Genomic DNA, 23677 nt, shown 5'->3' with positions numbered 1-23677 from the left:
TGCTGAGCTACCCCTCTGGCCCTCAATTCCCTGACTATCCAGAATATATCCACAAAAAACACAAACTACTGGAGTCATTCAGTGTAAGAAAATGACTGCAGATGCTGGTACAAATTGAAGGTATTTATTCACAAAATGCTGGAGTAACTCAGCAGGTCAGGCAGCATCTCAGGAGAGAAGGAATGGGTGACGTTTTGGGTCGAGACCCTTCTTCAGACTGATGTCAGGGGGCGGGATATAGGTGGAGACAGGAAGACAGTGGAAGATCTGGGAAGGGGGAGGGGAAGAGAGGGACAGAGGAACTATGTAAAGTTGGAGAAGTCAATGTTCATACCGCTGGGCTGCAAGTTGCCCAGGCGAAATATGAGGTGCTGTTCCTCCAATTTCCGGTGGGCCTCACTATGGCTCTGGAGGAGGCCCATGACAGAAAGGTCAGACTGGGAGTGGGAGGGGGAGTTGAAGTGCTCAGGTTGGTTAAGGCAGACTGAGCGAAGGTGTTGAGCGATGCGATCGCCGAGCCTGCGTTTGGTTTCGCCGATGTAAAGAAGTTGACATCTAGAGCAGCGGATGCAATATATGAGGTTGGAGGAGGTGCAGGTGAACCTCTGTCTCACCTGGAAAGATTGTTTGGGTCCTTGGATGGAGTTGAGGGGGGAGGTAAAGGGACAGGTGGAAAGTGCCCGGGGATGGGGTGGTTTGGGTAGGAAGGGACAAGTGGCCCAGGGAGTTATGGAGGGAACGGTCTCTGCAGAATGCAGAAAGGGGAGGGGATGGGAAGATGTGGCCAGTGGTGGGGTCCCGTTGTAGGTGACGGAAATGTTGGCGGATGATTTGTTGGATACGGTGGCTGGTGGGGTGGAAGGTGAGAACGAGGGGGATTCTGTCCTTGTTACGAATGGGGGGAGGGGGAGCAAGAGCGGAGCTGCAGGATGTAGAAGAGACCCTAGTGAGAGCCTCATCTATAATGGAAGAGGGGAAGCCCCGTTTCCTGAAGAATGAGGACATCTCTGATGCCCTAGTGTGCAACAACTCATCCCGGGCGCAGATGCGGCGTAGACGGAGGAATTGGGAGTAGGGGATAGACTTTTTGCAGGAGATAGGGGGGAAGAAGTGTAGTCCAGATAGCTGTGCGAGTCAGTGGGTTTATAGTAGATCAGTGGGTCAGGCATCATTTCTGGAGGGCATGGACAGGTAAGGTTGCCTTTGTTTGGGTTTGGTGCACTTAGTTGTGGATATGATGCTCAATTCATCACTGTTAATTGAACTGATTTTTCTATCTAGTACTGCAAGATGACAAGGATGATGTCACTGCACTACATTGTAAAGTGGTCTGTCTGGTAAGGTTGCCACAAACCAGCTTCTGCAGTACCTTGTATCTCCAGAATATCCACTGCTGATCTGAATAACCTCAATTAGTCTGACACCCTGGGGCTTCAGCAGCCCAAAGATTCACTCACCTCAGCAAGACGTTTCTCATCTCAGTCTAAACTACCAATCCCTTTTCTGAACCTGAATTCAGGCTCCAGACTCCTCAGTCAAAGGAACATTCACCCAGCCACATAATTTAACAAGTTTCAATGACACCTCACATTCCTCTGGTCCAGAAAATACAAACTCAGCCCACTCAACTCCTCCCCTCAAGGCAAACCGCTCATCCCTGGGACCAGCTTTGACTCTTTGCTGCACTCCTCCTGTGCAACGACATCTGGCGTTAACTAAGCAGACGCTCCGGATGCAGCCTCAGCAAAGCCCTCCAATTATAATTAAAAATAAGACACAAACAGCTGGAGTAACTCAGTGGGTCAGACAGCATCTACGGAGAAAAGGAATAGATGACTTTTCGGGTTGAGACCCTTCTTCGGACTGACAGACAGGGGAAAGGGAAACGAGAGATACAGATGGTGATGCACAGAGATATAAAACAAATGAATGAAAGATACGCAAAAAAGTTTAGAGATACAGTGTGGAAACAGGTCCTTCGGCCCACCGGGTCCGCGCCGACCAGCGATTCCCCGAACACTAACACTATCTCACACACCCTAGGGACAATTTTTACATTTACCAAGCCAATTAACCTACAAACCTGTACGTCTTTGGAATGTGGGAGGAAACGGAAGACCTTGGAGAAAACCCACGTGGGTCACGGGGAGAACGTACAAACTCCGTACAGACAGCACCCGTAGTCGGGATGGAACACGGGTCTCCGGCGCTGCATTCGTTGTAAGGCAGCAACTCTACCGCTGCGCCACCGTGACCGCCCATGGGAAAAGTAACGATAATAGAGGGAAAAGGCCATTGATAGTTGTGTGGTTGGTGAGAACGAGTTTGGAGAACTTCACCAAGAAACAACGAAGGGTCCCATTTTACTAATAATAAATTGAATGTGTTTCAGCATACCATACCTGGAAAGCACCTTACTGTGAGTGTGGATCACGTTTAGCGCTTCCTTGAAACTCCCAGCGTGGACCAGACAGACCACTTTACAATGTAGTGCAGTGACATCATCCTTGTCATCTTGCAGTACTAGATAGAAAAATCAGTTCAATTAACAGTGATGAATTGAGCATCATATCCACAACTAAGTGCACCAAACCCAAACAAATTAACAGCTATTTCACAGAAACATAGAAAATAGATGCAGGAGGAGGCCATTTCGCCCTTCGAGCCCGCACTGCCATTCATTGTGATCATGGCTGATCATCCACAATCAGTAACCCGTGCCTGCCTTCTCCACATGTCCCTTGATTCCACAAGCCACTAGAGCTCTATCTAACTCTCAACCAGTGAATTGGCCTCCACTGCCTTCTGTGGCAGAGAATTCCACAAATTCACAACTCTCTGGGTGAAAAAGTTTTTTCTCACCTCAGTTTTAAATGGCCTCTCCTTTATTCTTAGACTGTGGCCCCTGGTTCTGGGCTCCCCCAACATTGGGAACATTTTTCCTGCATCTAGCTTGTCCAGTCCTTTTATAATTTTATACGTCTCTGAGATCCCCTCTCATCCTTCTAAACTCCAATGAATACAAGCCCAGTCTTTCCAATCTTATGACAGTCCCACCATCCCAGGGATCAATCTCGTGAACCTACACTGCAATGCCTCAATTATAAGGATGTCCTTCCTCAAATCGGGAGACCAAAACTGCACACAATACTCCAGATGTGGTCTTACCAGGGCCCTATACAACTGCAGAAGAACCTCTTTACTCCTATACTGAAATCCTCTCGATATGAAGGCCAACATGCCATTAGATTTCTTCACTGCCTGCTGTACCTGCACGCCAACTTTCAGTGACTGATGTACAAGGACACCCAGATCTCGCTGCACTTCCCCCTTACCTAACCTAACTCCATTGAGATAATAATCTACGTCCTTGTTTATGCCGCCAAAGTAGAGAACCTCACATTTATTTCATGTTTCAAATGTTCCTGCGGCTAAAAACATGAACATAGAACCGTGCAGCAGAGGAACAGCCCGTCGGTCCCCGTGTCCGAGCCGAACAAGATGCCAGGTTGAACTACCTGCGGGTGATCCATATGTTACATTCCCCGCATGTGCCCCTGTAACGCCACTGTCATAAATATCTGCCCGCACCACCAGCCCTGGCAGCAACCAACATGTGGAAAGCATTGCTCAGCACATCCCGCTTCCCCGACCAGCAGCCCCCAATCAACGAGGAGACGCAACTAATCCTCGACCCACCCGACCCTGTTCCTCACCACCGGGCCCGGCATCGCCATCACACCGGGACCCCAGACTCAGACCCAAACCCCGTCCCCGACCCCCGGGCCCAGCATCGCCAACACACAGGGATCCCAGACTCCGACCCGACCCGCGAACCTCGGAGTCAGTCTGCCGCCGGGGCGCGACCTCGCTCACTTTTGTTGAGAGACTTGAGGGCGCGGCTGTAATCGGCGGTCTGTCCAAAGCGATTCACCTCGGTCCACATCGCCGTCAGTGGCGCTCCGCCCGCCATGGCCCGACAACTGGGCCCGGCCTTGTCCCGCCGCCGCAAACTCCGCCCCCGCCGGCCGGACACCAGCGACGCTGCCGGGGCCGGTAAATGCGTGATGACCCGGCGCCGGAAGTGCTGGGTGTCCGGGGACCGGAAATCCGTGTTGTTCGGAGACCGGAAGTGTTGGTTGTCCGGGGAACGGAAGCGCTCGGTGTCCGGGGACCGGAAGCGCTGGTTGTCCGGGGAGCCGAGGCGCTGTGTGTCCAGGGCCGGGATGTGCGTGTTGTCCGGGGAGCGGAAGTGCTGGGTGTCCGGGGCCGGGATGTGCGTGTCTGCAGGGGCTGGGATGGACTACACGGTGCATGAGGCCTGGAATGACGCCACCAACGTTTACCTGATCGCGGTGCTGCTCAGCGTCGGGCTGCTGCTGTACGCCAGGAGGTGAGTGGGGCCGGGCCGGGGATACCGGTTAAAGCAGTAACTCCGCGGTCGGCATTGTCTGTGTGGACATGGTCCTTCACAGAGTGGTGAGGGGACCTGCTGACGCTGGATAGACACAAACAGCTGCAGTAACTCAGCCGGTGCATGTTCTCCACAGCCGCTGCTCGACCCTCTCAGTCACTCCAGCACTTTGTGTCTCTTTGTAAACCAGCATCTGTAGTCCCTTGTGTCGACACAGAACATCAACTATAGAACAGAACGGGCCCGTCAGCCCACGTTGTTTGCTGTGAAGGTGATGTTCATAAGTTACATGAGCAGAATTAGGTTTAAGGTGAGGGGTGGGGGTGGGGGAGATTTAATAGGAATCTGAGGGGTAACTTTTTCATACAAAAGTTGTGTATGGGTGTATGGAAGGAGCTGATGGAGGAGGTAGTTGGGGCGGGGACTATCACAATATTTAAGGGACATTTAGAGAGGTACATAGATAGGTTGAGAGGATATGGGCCAAACACAGGCAAATGGGACTCGTGCAGATGGGACATGTTGGTTGGCGTGGGGCCGAATAGCCTGTTTCCACGCTGTATGACTAAGTTGGAAAGAATGGAGAAGAAATTCACCAGGATGTTTTGTGGGCTTGAGTTATCGAGAGAGGTTGGGCCATTTTTCTTTGGCGTGTAGGAGGCTGAGGGGTGACCTTACTGAGGTGTAAACTGAGGTCACGAGGAACATGGATAAAGTGAACACACTGTCTTTTACCCAGGATGGAGGATTCTAGGGTTTTGAGGGCCATTGGCCAAATGCAGGCAAATGGGACTCACTCAATATGGAGTGATGGATGGTGAAGTGACCTTATTTATTTTATTAAGTTGCTGACTTAGGGAAATTTCTCTGTTGCTTTTAGAAATAAAAGGAAGATCATGAGGATATTCACTGTTCCTCATGCTGGTAATCTCACTCCTGAGCCCAACTTTTATGACAACCTGCAGAAGGTTCGCTTACGCCAGCAACTGGACATGTACTCCATTGGTAAGCACCTGCAGATTGACTGTGAAAATGTTTGACGTCAAATATCTTGGGGAAGAAACTTATTGGAAGAAATTATCTTACAGCATAGGTTCACAAGGTTAAAAAGATGGCGGGACTGTCATATGAGGAAAGATTGGAAAGACTGGGCTTGTATTCGCTGGAATTTAGAAGGATGAGAGGGGATCTTATAGAAACGTATAAAATTATAAAAGGACTGGACAACCTAGATGCAGGAAAAAGGTTCCCAATGTTGGGGGAAGTCCAGAACCAGGGGCGACAGTCCAAGAATAAATGAGAGGACATTTAAAACTGAGGTGCGAAAAAAAATTCACCCAGCGAGTTGTGAATTTGTGGAAATCTCTGCCACGGAAGGCAATGGAGGCCAATTCACTGGATGAATTTAAAAGAGAGTTAGATAGAGCTCTAGGGGCTAGGGATATGGGAAGAAGGCAGGCATGGGTTACTGATTGTGGATGATCAGCCATGATCACATTGAATGGCTCGAAAGCCCAAGTGGCCTCCTCCTGCACCTATTTTCTATGTTTCTACCTTTCATTTAATAATATTTTTTTTTGGTCGGACGTTTGATGTAGCTGGCGCTTGCTTCAATAACATTGTGACCTCTTGTCCATGCCTGAATTGAATCGCTTGTCCTGTGACTCTGTGTCTGCCGCTGTTGAATGCTGAGGTGCTCAGGAACTTCTCACAGGTCATTGGATCTCTACAGTTCTCCACCTCGCATGGGTGTCGAGGTTGGGGCAATGAGGGTCGGGAACTGAGGGCTCTGGGGAACTGCCATAGGAAGAGCTGTATTGATCATATTGAATGGCAGAACAGGCCTGAGGGGCTGTGTGGCTTACCCCTGTTCTTATTGCTCTATGTTCTTAGGGTCCTTCAGCACAAAAACAGGCCCTACCACCCACCTCATCCATGCTGACCAACATCGCCATCTTAAGCTGGTCCCATTTTCCTGTGTTTGCCCCAAACCCCTCTCAGCCCTTCCGGTACACTTACCTATCCAAATATCTTTAATGTTATTGTATTTATCTCTACATTTCTCTGGCAGCTCGTTCCATGACTGATGAAGACCAGCATGCCAAAAGCCCTCTTCATCACCCTGTAACACTGTTCCCTTCCAGACTTGTTAGCTTTCAGTTTTTTTCACCACTCTGTCTTTTAACATGTTGCTTAAATATCTCATAACCGTGCTTTCATCTGATTGAACTCATACGTGGGCCAGTGTCAAAATTGGCCCTGCGTAAATTCTAACATTGCTGATATACGATCCCTACTGCAGTTGGCAGGATCTTCCAGCCTGCTCCTGTCTCTGGACCTCCTTCTTGGCTGCTCTAGTTCTTAGTCACCCTACCCTGAGTAAAAGACTGTGCATTTATCCTATCAATAACCCCAATGTTTTTATACGCCTCTTTAAGATGATCCTGTGCTCCAAGGAATAAAGTCCTAGCCTGGCCAACATCTGTGCTCCAAGGAATAAAGTCCTAGCCTGGCCAACATTATGGCCTGTAGCTCAGGCCGTCAAGTCCTGACAGCATTCTCATAAATCATCACAGCACCCTTTCCACCTTAACGGCATCTTTTTGTAGCAAAACAAAACAAGTGCGGCCTCGCCAATGTCTTATACAGCTGCAGCAAATGACTCAAATTCTCTACTCAATTCCCTCACGGATGAAAGGCCATGAAGCTCATTCTCACCACTCTTTGACATAACTCTCATGGAACAATGTACATGTGCTCCGAGAACCCCTCTGCAGTACAATGCTCCAAAAGGCCCTACCATTCACTGTGAAGGTCCCGCCTAGTTTGAGTCCCAAAATCTCACATTTATTCCGGGATTTCTCTCTGTTGTACCTTTGCTTCAGGAATTCAGTTTCCGTAGTAAAATCTGGACTCTATTTGTGGCTGAACAAGTGTCTAAATCTTTGTCATAATTTTTCTTTCTCTTGTACTATTTATAAAGATTCCCATGTTTTCCCAGTTCACATGTTTTTAACTTGTTTCTCAACCTGTCCTGTCAGACAAATGATTTACACAAAATGCTGGAGTAATTCAGCGGGACAGGCAGCATCTCTGGAAAGAAGGAATGGGCGACGTTTCGGGTCGAGACCCTTCTTCAGACCTGAAATGTCACCCATTCCTTCTCTCCAGAGATGCTGCCTGTCCCGCTGAGTTACTCCACAGTTTGTGTCTATGTTCGGTTTAAACCACATCTGCAGTTCCTTCCTACACACAAATGATTTATGTACACCTCTCCCCTGTTAGAATTTTGGCTTGATCTCTCAACAAAATTATTGTTATCAACATTCCAGCTGTCAGGTGAGAAAAAACTATGGTAACTCAGACCCTATAAAATGTCACCTTGAGTTTTAGTGTTGTGGTGGAGAATGCTTCAAAATCAGCCTTTATTGACTGATTGTGCATAGTTAAAGACCACAATACAGTTGGCACTTTATAACAAAGTCCAATATAGATCCAGAAAGAGATTGCAACTGAGAAATGTGAAAAATGCCAAGGTCAAACCTGCTTCCAGAAATAACATTATTTGTTAATTATTACTAGTCCTGAAAATATTTTCACATTAATCATGTTGTTAAGGGTTTGGTTGTGATATTGGACTGGTTAAGAGGTTGTGGCCGTGATGGGAGGGCTTGGGCTGTAGGGAGAGGGTGGGTGGGCAAGGACTTTATTCATTGGAGCCCAGGAGGTGAAATCTCATAGTGTATAAAATCATTAGAATTTTCAAAATCATGGTTTTCAGAAAGTCTTTGATAAAGGCGCCACACGTGAGACTGCTGAGGAAGATGAGAGCCCACAGTATCAAAAGGCAGATACTAGAATGGATAGCAGTGGCTGGATAGCAGAAGGCCAAGAGTGGCAATAAAGGGGGCTTTTTCTGGTTGGTTGCCAGTGACTAGCGGAAATCCACAGGGCTCGGTGCTGAGGCTGCTGCTCTTCACGTTGTATATTAATGATTTGGATGAGGGGATTGAAGGCTTTGTGGCCAAGTTGGGTGGAGTGGCAGGTAGTGCAAAGAAAGCAGGGACTTCAGAAGGACTTGGACAGGTTGGGAGAGTGGGCAGAGACGTGACAGGTGGAATATAGTGTTGCAAAGTGTGGAGTCATGCATTTTGGTAGTAGGAATAAAGGCGTAGACTATTTTCTAAATGGGGAGAGAATCCAGAAATCGAACTTGGGAGTGCTGGTGCATGATACCCAAAAATTAATCTGCAAGTCGAATCGGTAGGAAAGAAGCCAAACACTAGTATTTATTTCACGAGGGCTTGTATACAAAAACAGGGATGTAATGCTGAGGCTCTAGAAGGTGCTGGTCAGGCTGCATTTGAAATATTGTGAGCAATTTTGGGCACCATATCTGAGTGCTGGCCGTGGAGAGGGTCCAGGAGAGGTTTACAAGAATGATCCCAGGAATGAGTGGGTTAACATATGATGACCGTTTGACGGCACAGGGCCGGTACTTGCTGGAGTTTTGAAGAATGAGGGGGGGGGGCCTCATTGAAACGTTCCGAATATTGAAAGGCTTGGATAGAGTGGATGATCACAATGAATGGTGGTGCTGACTCGAAGGGCCAAATGGCCTCCTCCTGCACCTATTTTCTATGTTTCTATTTAGTAGATTAATTGTGAGGTTTAGTGATTTTCCTCTGAAGAATGAGAAAGATGGCATTAAGAACAGCCAGGTCATCTCATTGAAACTCCTGCTGAAGGAGCAAATCAGGAGCACAGTCTCAGGATGAGGAATTGTCAGTGTAAACCAAAGGTGGGGACTTTAGTGACACAGCGTGGAAACACCCTTCAGCCCACCAAGTCTGCACTAATCAACAACCACCCCGTGCACTATCCTATACACAAGGGACAATTTACAGAAGTCAATTAACCTACAGACCTGTATGCCCTTGGAGTATGGGAGGAAACTGGAGCCCCCAGAGAAAACCCATGCAGTCACAGGGAAAACGTAATAACTCCATACAGACAGCACCTGTAGTCAGGATCGAACCGGGGTCTCTGGTGCTGTAAGGCAGCAACTTTACTGCTGTGCCTCCGTACCTCCCAGTGTGAGATGTCTTTCTGCAGAGAGGAGAATTTCCTTTACCGCCGTGGTTTCAATTCGCTGATGTTGAATATATTCGAGACCAAATGATAGAATTTTAATCACACAGGGAATTGAATTCTCCTGTGTCGGGTAAACCTGTCCCTCCACGCCTACTTATCTATCCAGCTCCCATGTCTACACACTCATTTGTTTCCACTTCTCCCGCTCCTTCACCTCGATCCTTCTCCTTCCTTCAACCCCTACTGTTCCCTCCTTTTCCCACATGCATATTCCCATCTCCCACCACCCCTCCCTCTGTTCTCCATTTTACTTCCCATCTTTCTTATCAGATTCCACTCTTTTGATTTCTCCATTGCTGGTTTCTCTCCTCATCTCTTTCTGCCACCATTTTTTCCCCATCAGTCTGAAGAAGGATCCTGACCTGAAATGTTGTCGGCCTATTTCCCTCTGCAAATGCAGCCTGGGCCGCTGAGTTCCTCATCTGCATTTCCTCATCTCAATCCAGCATCTGCAGTCTCTTGTGTCTCCGAAAGATCAGAGAGTTGGGGATGAGGGAGTATGGGGACTGGAGATAGCAGATCTGGCTGGAGGTTTATGGCTTATAAATCATAAGGCCATGTGATAGGAGCAGAATTAGACCATTTGGCCCATCAAGTCTACTCCGCCATTCAATCAAGGCAGATCTATCTCATTCGCCCTAACCCCATTCTCCTGCCTTCTCCCCATAACCCCTGACACCCGTGCTAATCAAACTGATCATGATAACCATGACTGATCAGCCTCCTTCTTTATTTCAGGTTTTTATATCATCTCAGTTAGGTGAAGTCGCGAGGTTCATTGCGTTCAAGAGGCGAGTGAGTGTTTGATTGTCATATGTACCGGCAGCGGAACAGTGAAATTCTAACTTGCTGCAACGTAACATGCCTGATGACGCAGAAACACACAGATAAATAGACAATCAGCAACAAGGCAATAAATTAATAACATCAATTCCAGATGTGCATAATAGTAGAAAAGCAAAGTTGGTTGTGTAATCAAAAATTGAGTTCATATTAGATCATAATTACTGAAGCTGATGTGTGAAATGTTCAAGAGCCTGATGCTTGCTGGGAAGAAGCTGTTTTTTAACCTGGAGGTCACGGTTATCAGGCTCCTGTACCACTACGACCTGTGATAGACATGTTCACTCTCTGTAATTTAGTTTAGTTCAGAGATACAGCACGGAAGCAGGCCCTTCGGCCCACCGGGTCTGCGCCAACCAGCGATCCCCGCACAATAACACTATCCTACACACACTAGGGACAATTTTTACTTTTACCAAGCCAATTAACCTCCATACCTGTACGTCCTTGGAGTGTGGGAGGAAACTGAAGATCTCAGAGAAAACCCACGGGGAGAACGTACAAACTCCGTACAGACAGCACCCGTAGTCGGGATGGAACTCTACCGCTGCGCCATCGTGACCGCCCTGTAGTATCCTTCAATGTTGGGGTTGCTGAGCCAGGCCGTGATGCAATCAATCTGTACTCTCTCTACTGTACACATGTAGATGTTCAATAGAGTATTCATCGACTGTCCAAATCTTCTCAGGAAGTTGGTGATCTTTCTTTGTGCGTTCATCGATGTGTATTGGACCTTATGCCTGTCAGCTGAGATGTCCAATCTGCTTGTGCCTGCCAGATGAAACTTCAATGCAGGAGTATTATATTTTACCAATAAAGTTACAAAGAAAATAACTCTGTATTCATTTAAAATTTGTTAACATATTATTTCCATCATTTCAGCACGAAAGTATGAACAGCAGCAAGGGCAGATGGACAGTGTGCAGCTGACAGTCGAGTGATACCTGCAGTACTAATATTGATGGAAGTAAAAATGAAGGGAGCAGCCATGCAAATCAGAGACCCGCGGAAGAGAAAACTACTGGAGCATCTGAAACAATCTGAGAAACAATGGGAGCTGAACGTTTAACGTCACTCCTGAAGGATAAATGAGCAAGAGATGTGATTACTCTCCCCTTATTAAGTGATGTTTTCCCCATCCTGTAATGTAATTTGCCTTTTTTAATAACTGGAGTCATGTTAATTATGGGATATCTTTCCTGACAAATAAGGAGAAGGGAATCAAGGTGGTTATTCATACTTTCGTGAAGAGTGACTGCTTCCTTAACCCAGTCCCTTCACTGTCCCAGAGATCATGGGTCTTGCATTACCACATTACTGAGAGTAACTTTATTTTGAGGAGTGATGTTGGGATGAAGGTCTGGATTAGTCTTCGTTAAGGATAAACTCAAGTCAGTTTGAGTGGAAGCTTGTGAAAACATCCTTCCTACTTGTCTACGTATTGAGTTTGGTTTGAAGTAAATAAAAATGTATTGACCAGAGTGAAGTACAACTTTGGTATACCCGAACATTATGAGACATCTTACTGTCACTTGCTGTAAAAATCTTAGTTCACTTTGAAATTTGTAGTTATCTGCATTATTCCAGAGTATTGCTGTTATTGTAGTTATGTGCATTATTTCAGGGTATTGCTGTTATTGTAGTTACGTGCATTATTTCAGGGTATTGCTGTTATTGTAGTTATTCTGCATTATTCCAGGTTATTGTAGTTATCTGCATTATTCCAGGTTATTGCTGTTATTGTAGTTATCTGCATTATTCCAGGGTATTGCTGTTATTGTAGTTATTCTGCATTATTCCAGGTTATAGTCAATAGTCAATTTATTTGTCACATACACATAAATGCGGTGAAATGAAAAATTACCCACAGTCCAACAATAAGACCAATAAAAATAAGCAATAAAAATAAGCAATAACACACAAAATCATAAACCAACACCAAACAAAAAGAAACATCCATCACAGTGAGTCTCCTCCAGTCACCTCCTCACTGTGATGGAAGGCCAGAATGTCTTTTCTCTTCTCTGCTGTCTTCTCCCGCGGTCAGGCTGTTGACGTTGCCACATCGGGGCGGTCGGGGCTCCCGACATTGAAGCCCCCGCCGGGCAGAGAAAATCCCGCGGCCTGTTCCAGGCAACGCCGGACGGTGAAAGGTCCGCGGCGGGCCGACCCTAGCCCCGCGATTCGGGGCGGGTGAAGACGCTGCCACTGCCGGAGTTCCCGATGTCGGCCCCCACCCAGGGCAAGGCCTGCGAGCTTCCGGCGTCCACGCGGCCCACGGCTGAAGAAGCCTCCGAAGACGTGTTGCAGCAGCTCTCGCAGCGCCACCACAGCCTCCAAAGGCAGCCAACTCCGCTGGTGGTGAGTACAGTCCGCGGGCTCTGCGAACTAGAGCCCAGGTGGTCCCAGGTGGAGGCCGCCAACTCCAGGTGTTTGGCTGATGGTAGGCCACAGCGGGAACGGAGACATGACCCAGAAAAAAGGTTGCGTCTCCGTTCGGAAGAGATAATCTTAGTTTTACAGTTCCCCCCCCCCCCCCCCCACATAACACACAACCACAAAAAAACACTACACATCTAAACACACAATTAAGACAAAAAACAACAAAAAACACAAAAGACAAACGGACTGCAGGCAAGCCGCAGCTGCTAGGGCAGTGCAGGCGCTCTAGATTGTAGTTATCTGCATTATTCCAGGTTATTGCTGTTATTGTAGTTATCTGCATTATTCCAGGTTATTGCTGTTATTGTAGTTTGCATTATTTCAGGGTGTTGCTGTTATTGTAGTTATTCTGCATTATTCCAGGGTATTGCTTTTATTGTAGTTATCTGCATTATTCCAGGTTATTGTAGTTATCTGCATTATTTCAGGGTATTGCTGTTATTGTAGTTATTCTGCACATTCCAGGGTATTGCTGGAAATAAAACAAAACAAAAAAAAGAAATGTTGCATACTCTTCAGCAGGGGTTACTGGGTGTCGTGGCCAATTAGGACATGCTAGGTTTTGAACCATGATCTGTTCACTGATCATGTGTGTATCATGGGACAGGAACATATATTTAAGAAGCCATGCTTCATTAAATGTTTAGCTGTCAAGTACATAATGAGCAAAATGCAAAGTGCTAGAGGAACTCAGTGCATCAGATAGCATCTATGGAAAGAATCGACACAATGTTTTGGATCAGGACTCTTCTGACACACTGGCCAAGTTGTTTTGCTAGTATGTGTTTTGAATAGTGACTCACTATAGTCTCATTGATTTTGAGTGCAATCTAAAAGCAAATCTATTCTATTCTATGAGGGGCGGCACGGTAGCGCAGCGGTAGAGTTGCTGCTTTACAGCGAATGTAGCGAATGCAACGCCGGAGACTCAGGTTCGATCCTGACTACGGGTGCTGCACTGTAAGGAGTTTGTACGTTCTCCCCGTGACCTGCGTGGGTTTTCTCCGAGATCTCCGGTTTCCTCCCACACTCCAAAGACGTACAGGTATGTAGGTTAATTGGCTGGGTAAATGTAAAAATTGTCCCTAGTGTAGGATAGTGTTAATGTACGGGGATCACTGGGCGGCACGGACTTGGAGGGCCGAAAAGGCCTGTTTCCGGCTGTATATATATGATATGATGATTCTATCTCCTTTAGAAAGATGTCAGATCTTGAGGACCAGAGCTACAGTGAGGGGTTGAGATAGTTGGGATATTAGTCCTTGGAGGCTGAGGGGTGATTGTATAGGTGTATGAAATCACAAGGGTAAATGTATAGTCTTATTCCCAGGGTAGGAGAATCGAGAACCAGAGGACATAGGTTTAAGGTGAGGGGGGAAATTGAATACGAACCTGAGGGGCAACTTTTAACACAGAGGGTGGTGGGTTTATGGAACAAAATGCCAGAGGCGGGCATTGACGTGGTACAAAACAATACTTAAGACTTTCAAACAGATAGACACAAAAAGCTGGAGTAACTCAGCGGGTCAGACAGCATCTCTGGAGACTTTTCTTCAGTCTGAAGAAGGGTCTCAACTCGAAACATCACCTATTCCTTTTCTCCAGAGGCGTTGTCTGACCCGCTGAGTTACTCCAGCATTTTGTGTCTCCAGTTTAAACTAGCATCCGCAGTTCCTTCCTGCACACAGGTACATGGGTAGGATACGTTTAGAAGGAGATGGACCAAATACAAGGGTATCTCGGATGAGTTGGTGATGTATGACTCCAGTTTTAAATTGCATGTCACTGTGTTAATTAGATTGGGTCAATTTTATGCTTTGTGCTTGTAAACCTATGAAAAATGTGGTGATCAATAAACGATTTCAAAAGGCTTTGTGGTCTCCAGTAAAATGTTGTGTTCATTTTTGTTGTCAAATCAAATGTTGTCTAAATTTATCGTGAAAATCCTCTGGTTCTTTTACCGAATAGTGAAAGGCTTGGATAGAGTGGATGTGGAGAGGATGTTTCCATTAGTGGGAGAGTCTCGGACTAAAGGTCATAGCCTCAGAATTAAAGGATGTTCCTTTAGGAAGGAGATGAGAAATAATTCCTTTAGTCAGAGGGTGGTGAATCTGTGGAATTCACGTTCACAAGTTATAGGAGTAGAATTAGGTCATTTGGGCCATTGATTAAACTCCGCCAATCAATCATGGCTGATCTCTGCCTCCTAATCCCATTTTCCTACCTTCTCCCCAAAGACGTGCAGGTTTGTAGGTTAATTGACTGGGTAAATGTAAAAATTGTCCCTGGTGTGTGTAGGATAGTGTTAATGTGCGAGGATCGCTGGGCGGCGCGGACTTGGTGGGCCGAAAGGGCCTGTTTCCGCGCAGTAGAATCTAAATCTAAATCTAATGCTTGACACCTGTTCTAATCAAGAATTTGCCTATCTCTGCCTTAAAAATATCCACTGTCTGTGACAATAAGTTCCACAGATTAACTACCCTGACTGAAGAAGTTTCTCCTCACCTCCTTTCTAAAAGAGCACCCTTTAATCCTGAGACTATGACCACTGGTCCTAGACTCTCCCATCAGTGGAAACATCCTCTCCACATCCACTCTATGGCTTTCATTATTCTGTAAGTTTCAATGAGGTTCCCCTTCACCCTTCTGAACTCCAGCGAGTACAGGCCCAGTGCTGTCAAACACTCCTCATATGTTAACTCGCTCATTCCTGGAATCATTCTTGTAAACCTCCTCTGGACCCTGTCCAGAGCCAGCACATCCTTCCTCGGGTGTGGGTCCAAATTTGCTCACAGGACTCTAAATGCGGCCTGACCAGCGCCTATGTATTACATCTCTGTTTTTGTATTTATTTATATAAATGCTAGCTTCCTCACTACCGATTCGACTTGCAAATTAACCTTTTGGGAATCCTGCACCAGCACTCCTTTGCAGGTCCCTTTGCACCTCTGATTTCTGGATTCTCTCTCTGCTTAGAAAATAATCTACGCCTTTATTATTACTGAAATGTATGACTCCGCACTTTGCGATACTGAATTCCATCTGCCACTTCTGTACCCACTCTCCTAACCTGTCCTAGTCCTTCTGCAGAGTCCTTGCTTCCTCTACACTGTCTGCCCTCCACCTATGTTAGCATCATCTGCAAACTTGCCTAGAGCCTTCAATCCCTTCATCCAAATCATTAATATACAATGTGAAGAGCAGCACTGACCCCTGCAGAACTTCGCTAGTCTCTGGCAGCCAACCTGAAAAAGCGCCTTTTATTGCAATTCTTTGCCACAGCTGGCTGTGGAGGTCAACTCAGTGGATATTTTTAATGCAGTGATGGATAGATTCTTGATTAGTACGGATGTCGGGGGTTATGCAGATAAGGCAGGAGAATGGGGTTGGGAAGGAGAGATAGATTAGCCATAATTGAATGGCAGAGTAGACTCGATGGGCTGAATGGCCAAACTACTTCGATGTTTTAAAACCTTATGACCCCTGGCACACTAGGTCAGCACATGGACACCCAGGACCAGTGCAGGCGGGGGCCAGGGTCATTGTGGGGTCGGACGCCAGTGGTCAGGGATCTGTGTGGGCTCAGGGTCGGGTCAGCACACGGACACCCGGGACCAGTGCAGGCGGGTGCCAGGGTCAGTGTGGGGTCGGAGGTCATTGCGGGATTGGGGGTCACCGTGGGGTCGGGGTCATTGCGGGGTCGGGGGTCAGTGTGGCGTCAGGAGTTAGAAAAAAGCAGTCCCGACACCACCTTGTCACTCTTCAAGTCACAGCCCGACAGCTTGGACATGGATCATCTCACCAAACTTGCCCACGTAAAAAAATCTAAATAACCCTTTTGCAACCAGTACCCACGCGAGCGAAACCTGCACGAGATCGCCCGGCTGTTGTGCAGCAGAAAGCGGGAAAGCGCGGTTGAGGGTCTTGTGTCCGGGGAGCGGGGCCTGTATCAGGGGGCCGAGCCTGTGTACTAGGGTGGAGCCTGTGTCCGCCCTCCGAGGCGGGGGCGGGGCCTATGTCCGGTGACGGGGCCTGTGACCGGGGGCGGGGACTTTGTCCGGGGCGGGGCCGATGTCCGAGGGAATAATCCGAGGGCAGAACCTGTGTCCGCTTTCCCGAGCGGGGCCTGTGTCCGGGAGGGAGACTGGGACCGGGGGCGGGGACTGGCTCAGGGGCGGGGCCGGTGTTCGGGCGGGGCCTGTGTCCGGGGAGCGGGGCCTGTATCAGGGGGCCGAGCCTGTGTCCTAGGGTGGAGCCTGTGTCCTAGGGTGGAGCCTGTGTCCGCCCTCCGAGGCGGGGGCGGGGCCTATGTCCGGTGACGGGGCCTGTGCCCGGAGGCGGGGACTTTGTCCGGGGCGGGGCCCTCCGCCCCCGGGCACAGGCCCCGTCACCGGACATAGGCCCCGCCCCCGCCTCGGAGGGCGGACACAGGCTCGGCCCCCTGGGACCGGGGGCGGGGACTGGCTCAGGGGCGGGGCCGGTGTTCGGGCGGGGCCTGTGTCCGGGGAGCGGGGCCTGTATCATGGGGCCGAGCCCGTGTCCTAGGGCGGAGCCTGTGTCCAATTACGGGGCCTGTGTCCTCTGTCCGGGGCGGGGCCTGTGTCCGGGGCGGGGCCCGTTTCCGATGACGGGGCCTGTGTCCGGGGCGGGGCCTGTGTGTCCGATGACGGGACCGTTCCCCCGCAGCCGCAAATCAGGAGCGGGGGCGGGGTATGGCGTCACTTCCTGCCCGGAGCGGAGTGGACGTTGGCGCCATGAGCTGGGCCCGACTGGCGGTGAGAGAGACAGGGAGAGGGAGGGAGTAACGGAGTGTGTGTAGGGCAGAGTGTGTGCGAGGAGTGCGCGTGGAGTGCGTGTGCGTGGAGTGCGTGTGTGGGGGGAGTGTGCGTGTGTGGGGGGAGTGTGCGTGTGTGGGGAGTGTGCGTGTGAGGGGAGTGTGCGTGTGAGGGGGGAGTGTGCGTGTGGGGGGAGTGCGTGTGGTGGGGGGAGTGCGGCTGGAGGGGGGAGTGCGTGTGGAGGGGGGAGTGCGTGTGGTGGGGGAGAGTGCGTGTGGTGGGGGAGAGTGCGTGTGGGGGGAGGGGGGGGAGAGCGGGTGAGGGGGAGAGCGGGTGGGGGGGGGAAGCGGGGTCAAGACCCGCGCACGTATGATGTGGGAATCACAGACATGGCTACAAGAGGACCAGGGCTGGGAACTGAATATTCAGGGGTACACAACGTATAGAAAAGACAGACAGGTGGGCAGAGGGGGTGGGGTCGCTCAGTTGGTAAGGAATGATATTCACTCCCTTGCATGGGGGGACATAGAATCAGGAGATGTAGAATCAGTATGGATAGAATTGAGGAATTGTAAGGGTAAAAAGACCCTAATGGCAATTATCTACAGGTCCCCAAACAGTATCCTCGACATAAGGTGCAAGTTGAATCAGGAGCTAAAATTGGCATGTCGCAAATGTAATGCTACGGTGGTCATGGGAGATTTCAACATGCAGGTAGACTGGGAAAATCAGGTTGGTAATGGACCCCTGGAAAGAGAGTTTGTGGAGTGCATCCGAGATGGATTCTTAGAACAGCTTGAACGGGAGCCTACCAGGGAGAAGGCAATTCTGGATTTAGTGTTGTGTAATGAACCTGATCTGATAAGGGGACTCAAGGTAAAAGAGCCATTAGGATGCAGTGATCACAATATGATAAGTTTTACTCTACAAATTGAGAGGGAGAAGGGAAAATCGGAAGTGTCAGTATTACAGTACAGCAAAGGGGATTACAGAGGCAGGAGCTGGCCAGAATTGACTGGAAGGAGGCCCTTGCAGGGAAGACGGTGGAACAGCAGTGGCAGGTATTCCTGGGAATAATGCAGAAGTTGCAGGATCAAAAGAGGAGGAAAGATTCCAAGGGGAGTAAGAGACACCCGTGGCTGACAAGGGAAGTCAAGGACAGCATAAAAATAAAAGAGAAGAAGTACAAGAAAGCAAAGAAGAGTGGGAAGCCAGAGGATTGGGACTCTTTTAAAGAGCAACAGAAGATGACTAAGAAGGCAATACGGGGAGAAAAGATGAACTAGCCAATAATATAAAGGAGGATAGTAAAAGCTTTTTTAGGTATGTAAAGAGGGAAAAAATAGTCAAGGCGAATGTGGGTCCCTTGAAGACAGAAGCGGGGGAATTTATTATGGGGAAACAAGGAAATGGCAGACGAGTTGAACCGGTACTTTGGATCTGTCTTCACTAAGGAAGATACAAGCAATTTCCCAGATGTTCTAGTGGCCAGAGAACCTAGGGTGACGGAGGAACTGAAGGAAATCCACATTAGGCAGGAAATGTTGTTGGGTAGACTGATGGGACTGAAGGCTGATAAATCCCCAGGGCCTGATGGTCTGCGTCCCAGAGTACTTAAGGAGGTGGCGCTAGAAATTGTGGACGCATTGGTGATCATTTTCCAATGTTCTATAGATTCAGGATCAGGTCCTGTGGATTGGAGGGTAGCTAATGTTGTCCCACTTTTTAAGAAAGGAGGGAGAGAGAAAACGGGAAATTATAGACCAGTTAGTCTGACATCAATGGTGGAGAAGATGCTGGAGTCAATTATAAAAGACGAAATTGCGGAGCATTTGGATAGTACTAACAGGATTGTTCCGAGTCAGCATGGATTTACGAAGGGGAAATCATGCTTGACTAATCTTTGAGGATGTAACCAGGAAAATTGACAGGGGAGAGCCGGTGGATGTGGTGTACCTTGACTTTCAGAAAACCTTTGACAAGGTTCCACATAGGAGATTAGTGGGCAAAATTAGAGCACATGGTATTGGAGGTAGGGTACTGACATGAATAGAAAATTGGTTGACAGACAGAAAGCAAAGAGTGGGCATAAATGGGTCCCTTTCAGAATGGCAGGCAGTAACTAGTGGGGTACCACAAGGCTCGGTGCTGGGACCGCAGCTATTTACAATATACCTTAATGACTTGGATGAAGGGATTAAAAGTACCATTAGCAAATTTGCAGATGATACAAAGCTGGGTGGTAGTGTGAACTGTGAGGAACATGCTGTGAGGTTGCAGGGTGACTTGGACAGGTTGTGTGAGTGGGTGGATGCATGGCAGATGCAGTTTAATGTGGATAAGTGTGAGGTTATCCACTTTGGTGGTAAGAATAAGAAGGCAGATTATTATCTGAATGGTGTCAAGGGGACGTACAACGAGATCTTGGTGTCCTAGTGCATCAGTCACTGAAAGGAAGCATGCAGGTACAGCAGGCAGTGAATAAAGCCAATGGAATGTTGGCCTTCATAACAAGAGGAGGGTATAGGAGTAAAGAGGTCCTTCTGCAGTTGTATCGGGCCCTAGTGAGACCGCTGCTGGTGTACTGTTTGCAGTTTTGGTCTCCAAGTTTGAGGAAGGATATTCTTGCTATTGAGGGCGTGCAGCGTAGGTTTACTAGGTTAATTCCCGGAATGGCGGGACTGTCATATGTTGAAAGACTGGAGCGACTAGGCTTGTATACACTGGAATTTAGGATGAGAGGGGATCTTATTGAAACATATAAGATTATTAAGGGGTTGGACACGTTAGAGGCAAGAAACATGTTCCCAATGTTGGGGGAGTCCACAGTTTAAGAATAAGGGGTAGGCCATTTAGAACGGAGATGAGGAAAAGAAGGCAGCGGAGGCCAAGTCTCTCAATGCATTCAAGACAGAACTAGATGGAGCTCTTAAGGATAGCGGAGTCAGGGGGTATGGGAAGGAGGCAGGGAGGGGTACTGATTGAGAATGATCAGCCATGATCACATTGAATGGTGGTGCTGGCTCGAATGGCCTACTCCTGCATCTATTGTGGGGGGGCGAGTGTGTGTGGGGGGGGGGGACGCATGTGGGGGGGGCGCGAGTGTGGAGTGGCGCGCGCGGGGGGACACGCGCGTGTGTGTGGGGGTTGGCGCGTGTGGGGGGGTGGGGCACGCGCGGAGGTTAGGGGTGGGGGGCTGGGAGCGGGGGGGGCGCGTGTGGGGGGGTTGGCACGCGCATGGGGGGTGCGGAGTGTGTGTGTGGGGGGTTGAGTGTGTGTGTTTGGGGGGTTGGCGTGTGTGGGAGGGGTTAGGGAGTGCGTGTGGGATGGAGTGTGGGGGTCAGGGGAGTGAGGTGGGGGGGAGGTGGCAGGTGTTGACAGTAGAAGAGGGAGAGGGGAAATTCCAAATGCTGAGATCTGGTGCAACAATGAGCTGGAAGAGCTCAGCAGGTCGAACAGCCTCTGGAGGGAAAGGGATTGGTTTGTCTGAAGAAGGGTCCCAACCCGAAGTGACAACCCAAAATAATAGGTTTCACTCGACCTCCTGTCCATGTTCTCCAGAGATGCTGCCTGAGCCGCTGAGTTACTCCAGCACTCTGTGTCCATGTTCTCCAGAGATGCTGCCTGAGCCGCTGAGTTACTCCAGCACTCTGTGTCCATGTTCTCCAGAGATGCTGCCTGACCCGCTGAGTTACTCCAGCACTCTGTGTCCATGTTCTCCAGAGATTTTTAATAAAGTAGCATCTCCAGTTCCTTGTGCCCCCAATGGTTTTGTTGTCCCCCTACTTGTACTTGTGCATCTGACAATAAATTTGAGTTTACTTGAATGCTGTCACATCCCTCAGAGAATCTGCACAATTTGCAGTTGTTCCAATGTTGCAATTTGTTCCATTCTTCAAACATTTAAAGTTTGCTTGATTTTGTTAATTTAAATCATCAGAGATTTATTCACTTCTTGATCAGAGCACTCTGTCTCATCTGTCTCTGATGTTTTGGTATCATCTTACCACTGTACCTGGTGTGTCTCTGCGTCATGCCTTGTTCAGGTGCTCCTCAGCTTACCATGTGGTTCTGTTCCGAGAAACCCATCGGAAACCGAAAGTACGTCGAAATGCATTGAATACATGCGATCATGTGGGTGGAAGCAAGGGGCGGCTATCACAACTGGAAGCCTCGTAAGCCGGGGAGCAGCTCTATTGGGTCTTGAACCATAGAAATGGGTGCTTGTACTCACTGCACCCCTGTTGACCATCAACTCTCATCTGTACAAATCTTACTTACCAGCAATTGGTTCAGAGCCTATCTTCTCTGGGATAATATTCTGAGTGGAGGTCATTGATAGTCCACATGGATCGTTGCTAGAGATCCATTTATTAGCAGTTGGCATGTCTCCATGCACTCTTGCCAACTACTACAGATGCACAGAAACATAGAAAATAGATACAGGAGGTGGCCATTCAGCCCTTCGAGCCAGCACCGCCATTCATTGTGATCATGGCTGATGATCCACAATCAGTAACCCGTGCCTGCCTTCTCCCCATATCCCTCGATTCCACTAGCCCCTAGAGCTCTATCTAACTCTCTTTTAAATTCATCCTGCGGCACGGTGGCGCAACGGTAGAGTTGCTGCTTTATAGCGAATGCAGCGCCTGAGACTCAGGTTCGATCCTGACTACGGGTGCTGTACTGTAAGGAGTTTGTACGTTCTCCCCGTGACCTGCGTGGGTTTTCTCCGAGATCTTCGGTTTCCTCCCACCCTCCAAAGACGTACAGGTATGTAGGTTAATTTGACTGGGTAAAATGTAAAAATTGTCCCTAGTGTGTGTAGGATAGTGTTAATGTGCGGAGATCGCTGGGCGGTGCGGACTTGGTGGGCCAAAAAGGCCTGTTTCCGCGCTGTATCTGAAATATGAAAAAAATAATATGAAATTGGCCTCTACTGCCCTGAGAATCTGTGGCAGAGAATTCCACAGATTCACAAGTGTCTGGGTGAAAAAGTTTTTTCTCACCTCAGTTTTAAATGGCCTCCCCTTTATTCTTAGACTGTGGCCCCTGGTTCTGCACTCCCCCAACATTGGGAACATTTTGCCTGCATCTAGCTTGTCCAGTCCTTTTATAACCAAGCATCGTGGAATGCATAATGCTTTCACAGGGTTCAATCACAGATTGGTTTGGGGGAACAGCTCTGTCCAAGACCGTAAGAAATTGCAGAGAGTTGTATATGTAGCCCAGTCCATCACACAGACCAGAGCCCCCCCACCGTTGACTTCATCCACACTTCATGCTGCCTCGGGAAAGCAACCAACTAACTGAAGATCACTTGGATCCCAGTTATTCTTCCTTCTCTCTGCTCCTGTCGGGCCGAATATCCAAAATTTTGAACGTGTGCTCCTCCAGACTTGGGAACGCCACTTTCCACTCTGTTGCCAAGTTTTTGAAAGGTTCTTGTGTAAGCTAGGGGGCAGTAACAATTGTCCAGTCTCCCTCATTGCTGACATGGACTGGTATGAAACTATGTCCTGCACTTTGGTATTTTTCTCTTTGCTTTACCAGTTATACTTGTGTTTGGTTTGATTATATTCATGATCTGATTTGATTGAAACAATAGGTTTCACTCTACCTCAGTAAATGTGATAATAAACCAATATCTGTGCCAGTTTGGGATCATGAAAATCAAATTTAAGTTTGTGGTTTAGAAGTTAACGACAGCATCAAATACTGTGACGTTTTGGGTTGAGACCCTTCTTCAGACTGATGTCAGGGGGGCCGGGACAAAGAAAGGATATAGGTGGAGACAGGAAGACAGTGGGAGAACTGGGAAGGGGGAGGGGAAGGGAGGGACAGAGGAACTATCTAAAGTTAGAGAAGTCAATGTTCATACCGCTGGGCTGCCCAAGCGAAATATGAGGTGCTGTTCCTCCAATTTGCGGTGGGCCTCACTATGACACTGGAGGAGGCCCATGACAGAAAGGTCAGAGTGGGAGGGGGAGTTGAAGTGCTCAGCTACCGGGACATCAGGTTGGTTAAGGTGGACTGAGCGAAGGTGTTG

General features: G+C 48.5%; 3 protein-coding genes across 3 annotated transcripts in view; 2 read left to right on the top strand and 1 right to left on the bottom strand.

The window, feature by feature from the left end:
* srp72 (signal recognition particle 72) overlaps positions 1 to 4092 on the bottom strand; it is a 71996-nt gene extending 67904 nt beyond the window's left edge. Inside the window, exons 1-2 of the mRNA XM_078407928.1 lie at positions 3877 to 4092; positions 2403 to 2523 (exon numbers count right to left, since the gene is read on the bottom strand). Coding sequence (XP_078264054.1) covers positions 2403 to 2523; positions 3877 to 3973 — 218 coding nt within the window. The 5' untranslated portion in view covers positions 3974 to 4092. The remainder of the gene's footprint in view (positions 1 to 2402; positions 2524 to 3876) is intronic.
* Positions 4093 to 4188: 96 nt separating this feature from the next.
* Positions 4189 to 12954, top strand: smim19 (small integral membrane protein 19). The gene is made up of 3 exons (XM_078407940.1): positions 4189 to 4393; positions 5295 to 5419; positions 11294 to 12954. The coding sequence occupies exons 1-3, from the start codon at positions 4227 to 4229 to the stop codon at positions 11350 to 11352; spliced, it is 351 nt and encodes a 116-aa protein (XP_078264066.1). The 5' UTR covers positions 4189 to 4226; the 3' UTR covers positions 11353 to 12954.
* A 4572-nt stretch (positions 12955 to 17526) lies between these two features.
* The window catches only part of LOC144598039 (uncharacterized), a 43369-nt gene continuing 37218 nt past the window's right edge, over positions 17527 to 23677 (top strand). The window contains exon 1 of the mRNA XM_078407915.1: positions 17527 to 17628. Within this exon, the coding sequence (XP_078264041.1) occupies positions 17566 to 17628 (63 nt within the window). The 5' untranslated portion in view covers positions 17527 to 17565. The remainder of the gene's footprint in view (positions 17629 to 23677) is intronic.

Source organism: Rhinoraja longicauda, chromosome 1, assembly GCF_053455715.1.
Source record: "Rhinoraja longicauda isolate Sanriku21f chromosome 1, sRhiLon1.1, whole genome shotgun sequence".
Lineage (NCBI taxonomy): Eukaryota > Metazoa > Chordata > Chondrichthyes > Rajiformes > Arhynchobatidae > Rhinoraja > Rhinoraja longicauda.
This window is presented reverse-complemented; position numbering and strand designations above follow the sequence as displayed.

What these genes read in the sequence shown, in the direction of transcription:
- smim19 (XM_078407940.1), top strand. Translation starts at nt 4,227, where the DNA reads ATGTGCGTGTTGTCCGGGGAGCGGAAGTGCTGGGTGTCCGGGGCCGGG. An exon ending in CTGCTGCTGTACGCCAGGAG is followed by an intron (nt 4,394 to 5,294) that starts GTGAGTGGGGCC and finishes TGTTGCTTTTAG; the next exon opens with AAATAAAAGGAAGATCATGA. An exon ending in ACTGGACATGTACTCCATTG is followed by an intron (nt 5,420 to 11,293) that starts GTAAGCACCTGC and finishes CCATCATTTCAG; the next exon opens with CACGAAAGTATGAACAGCAG.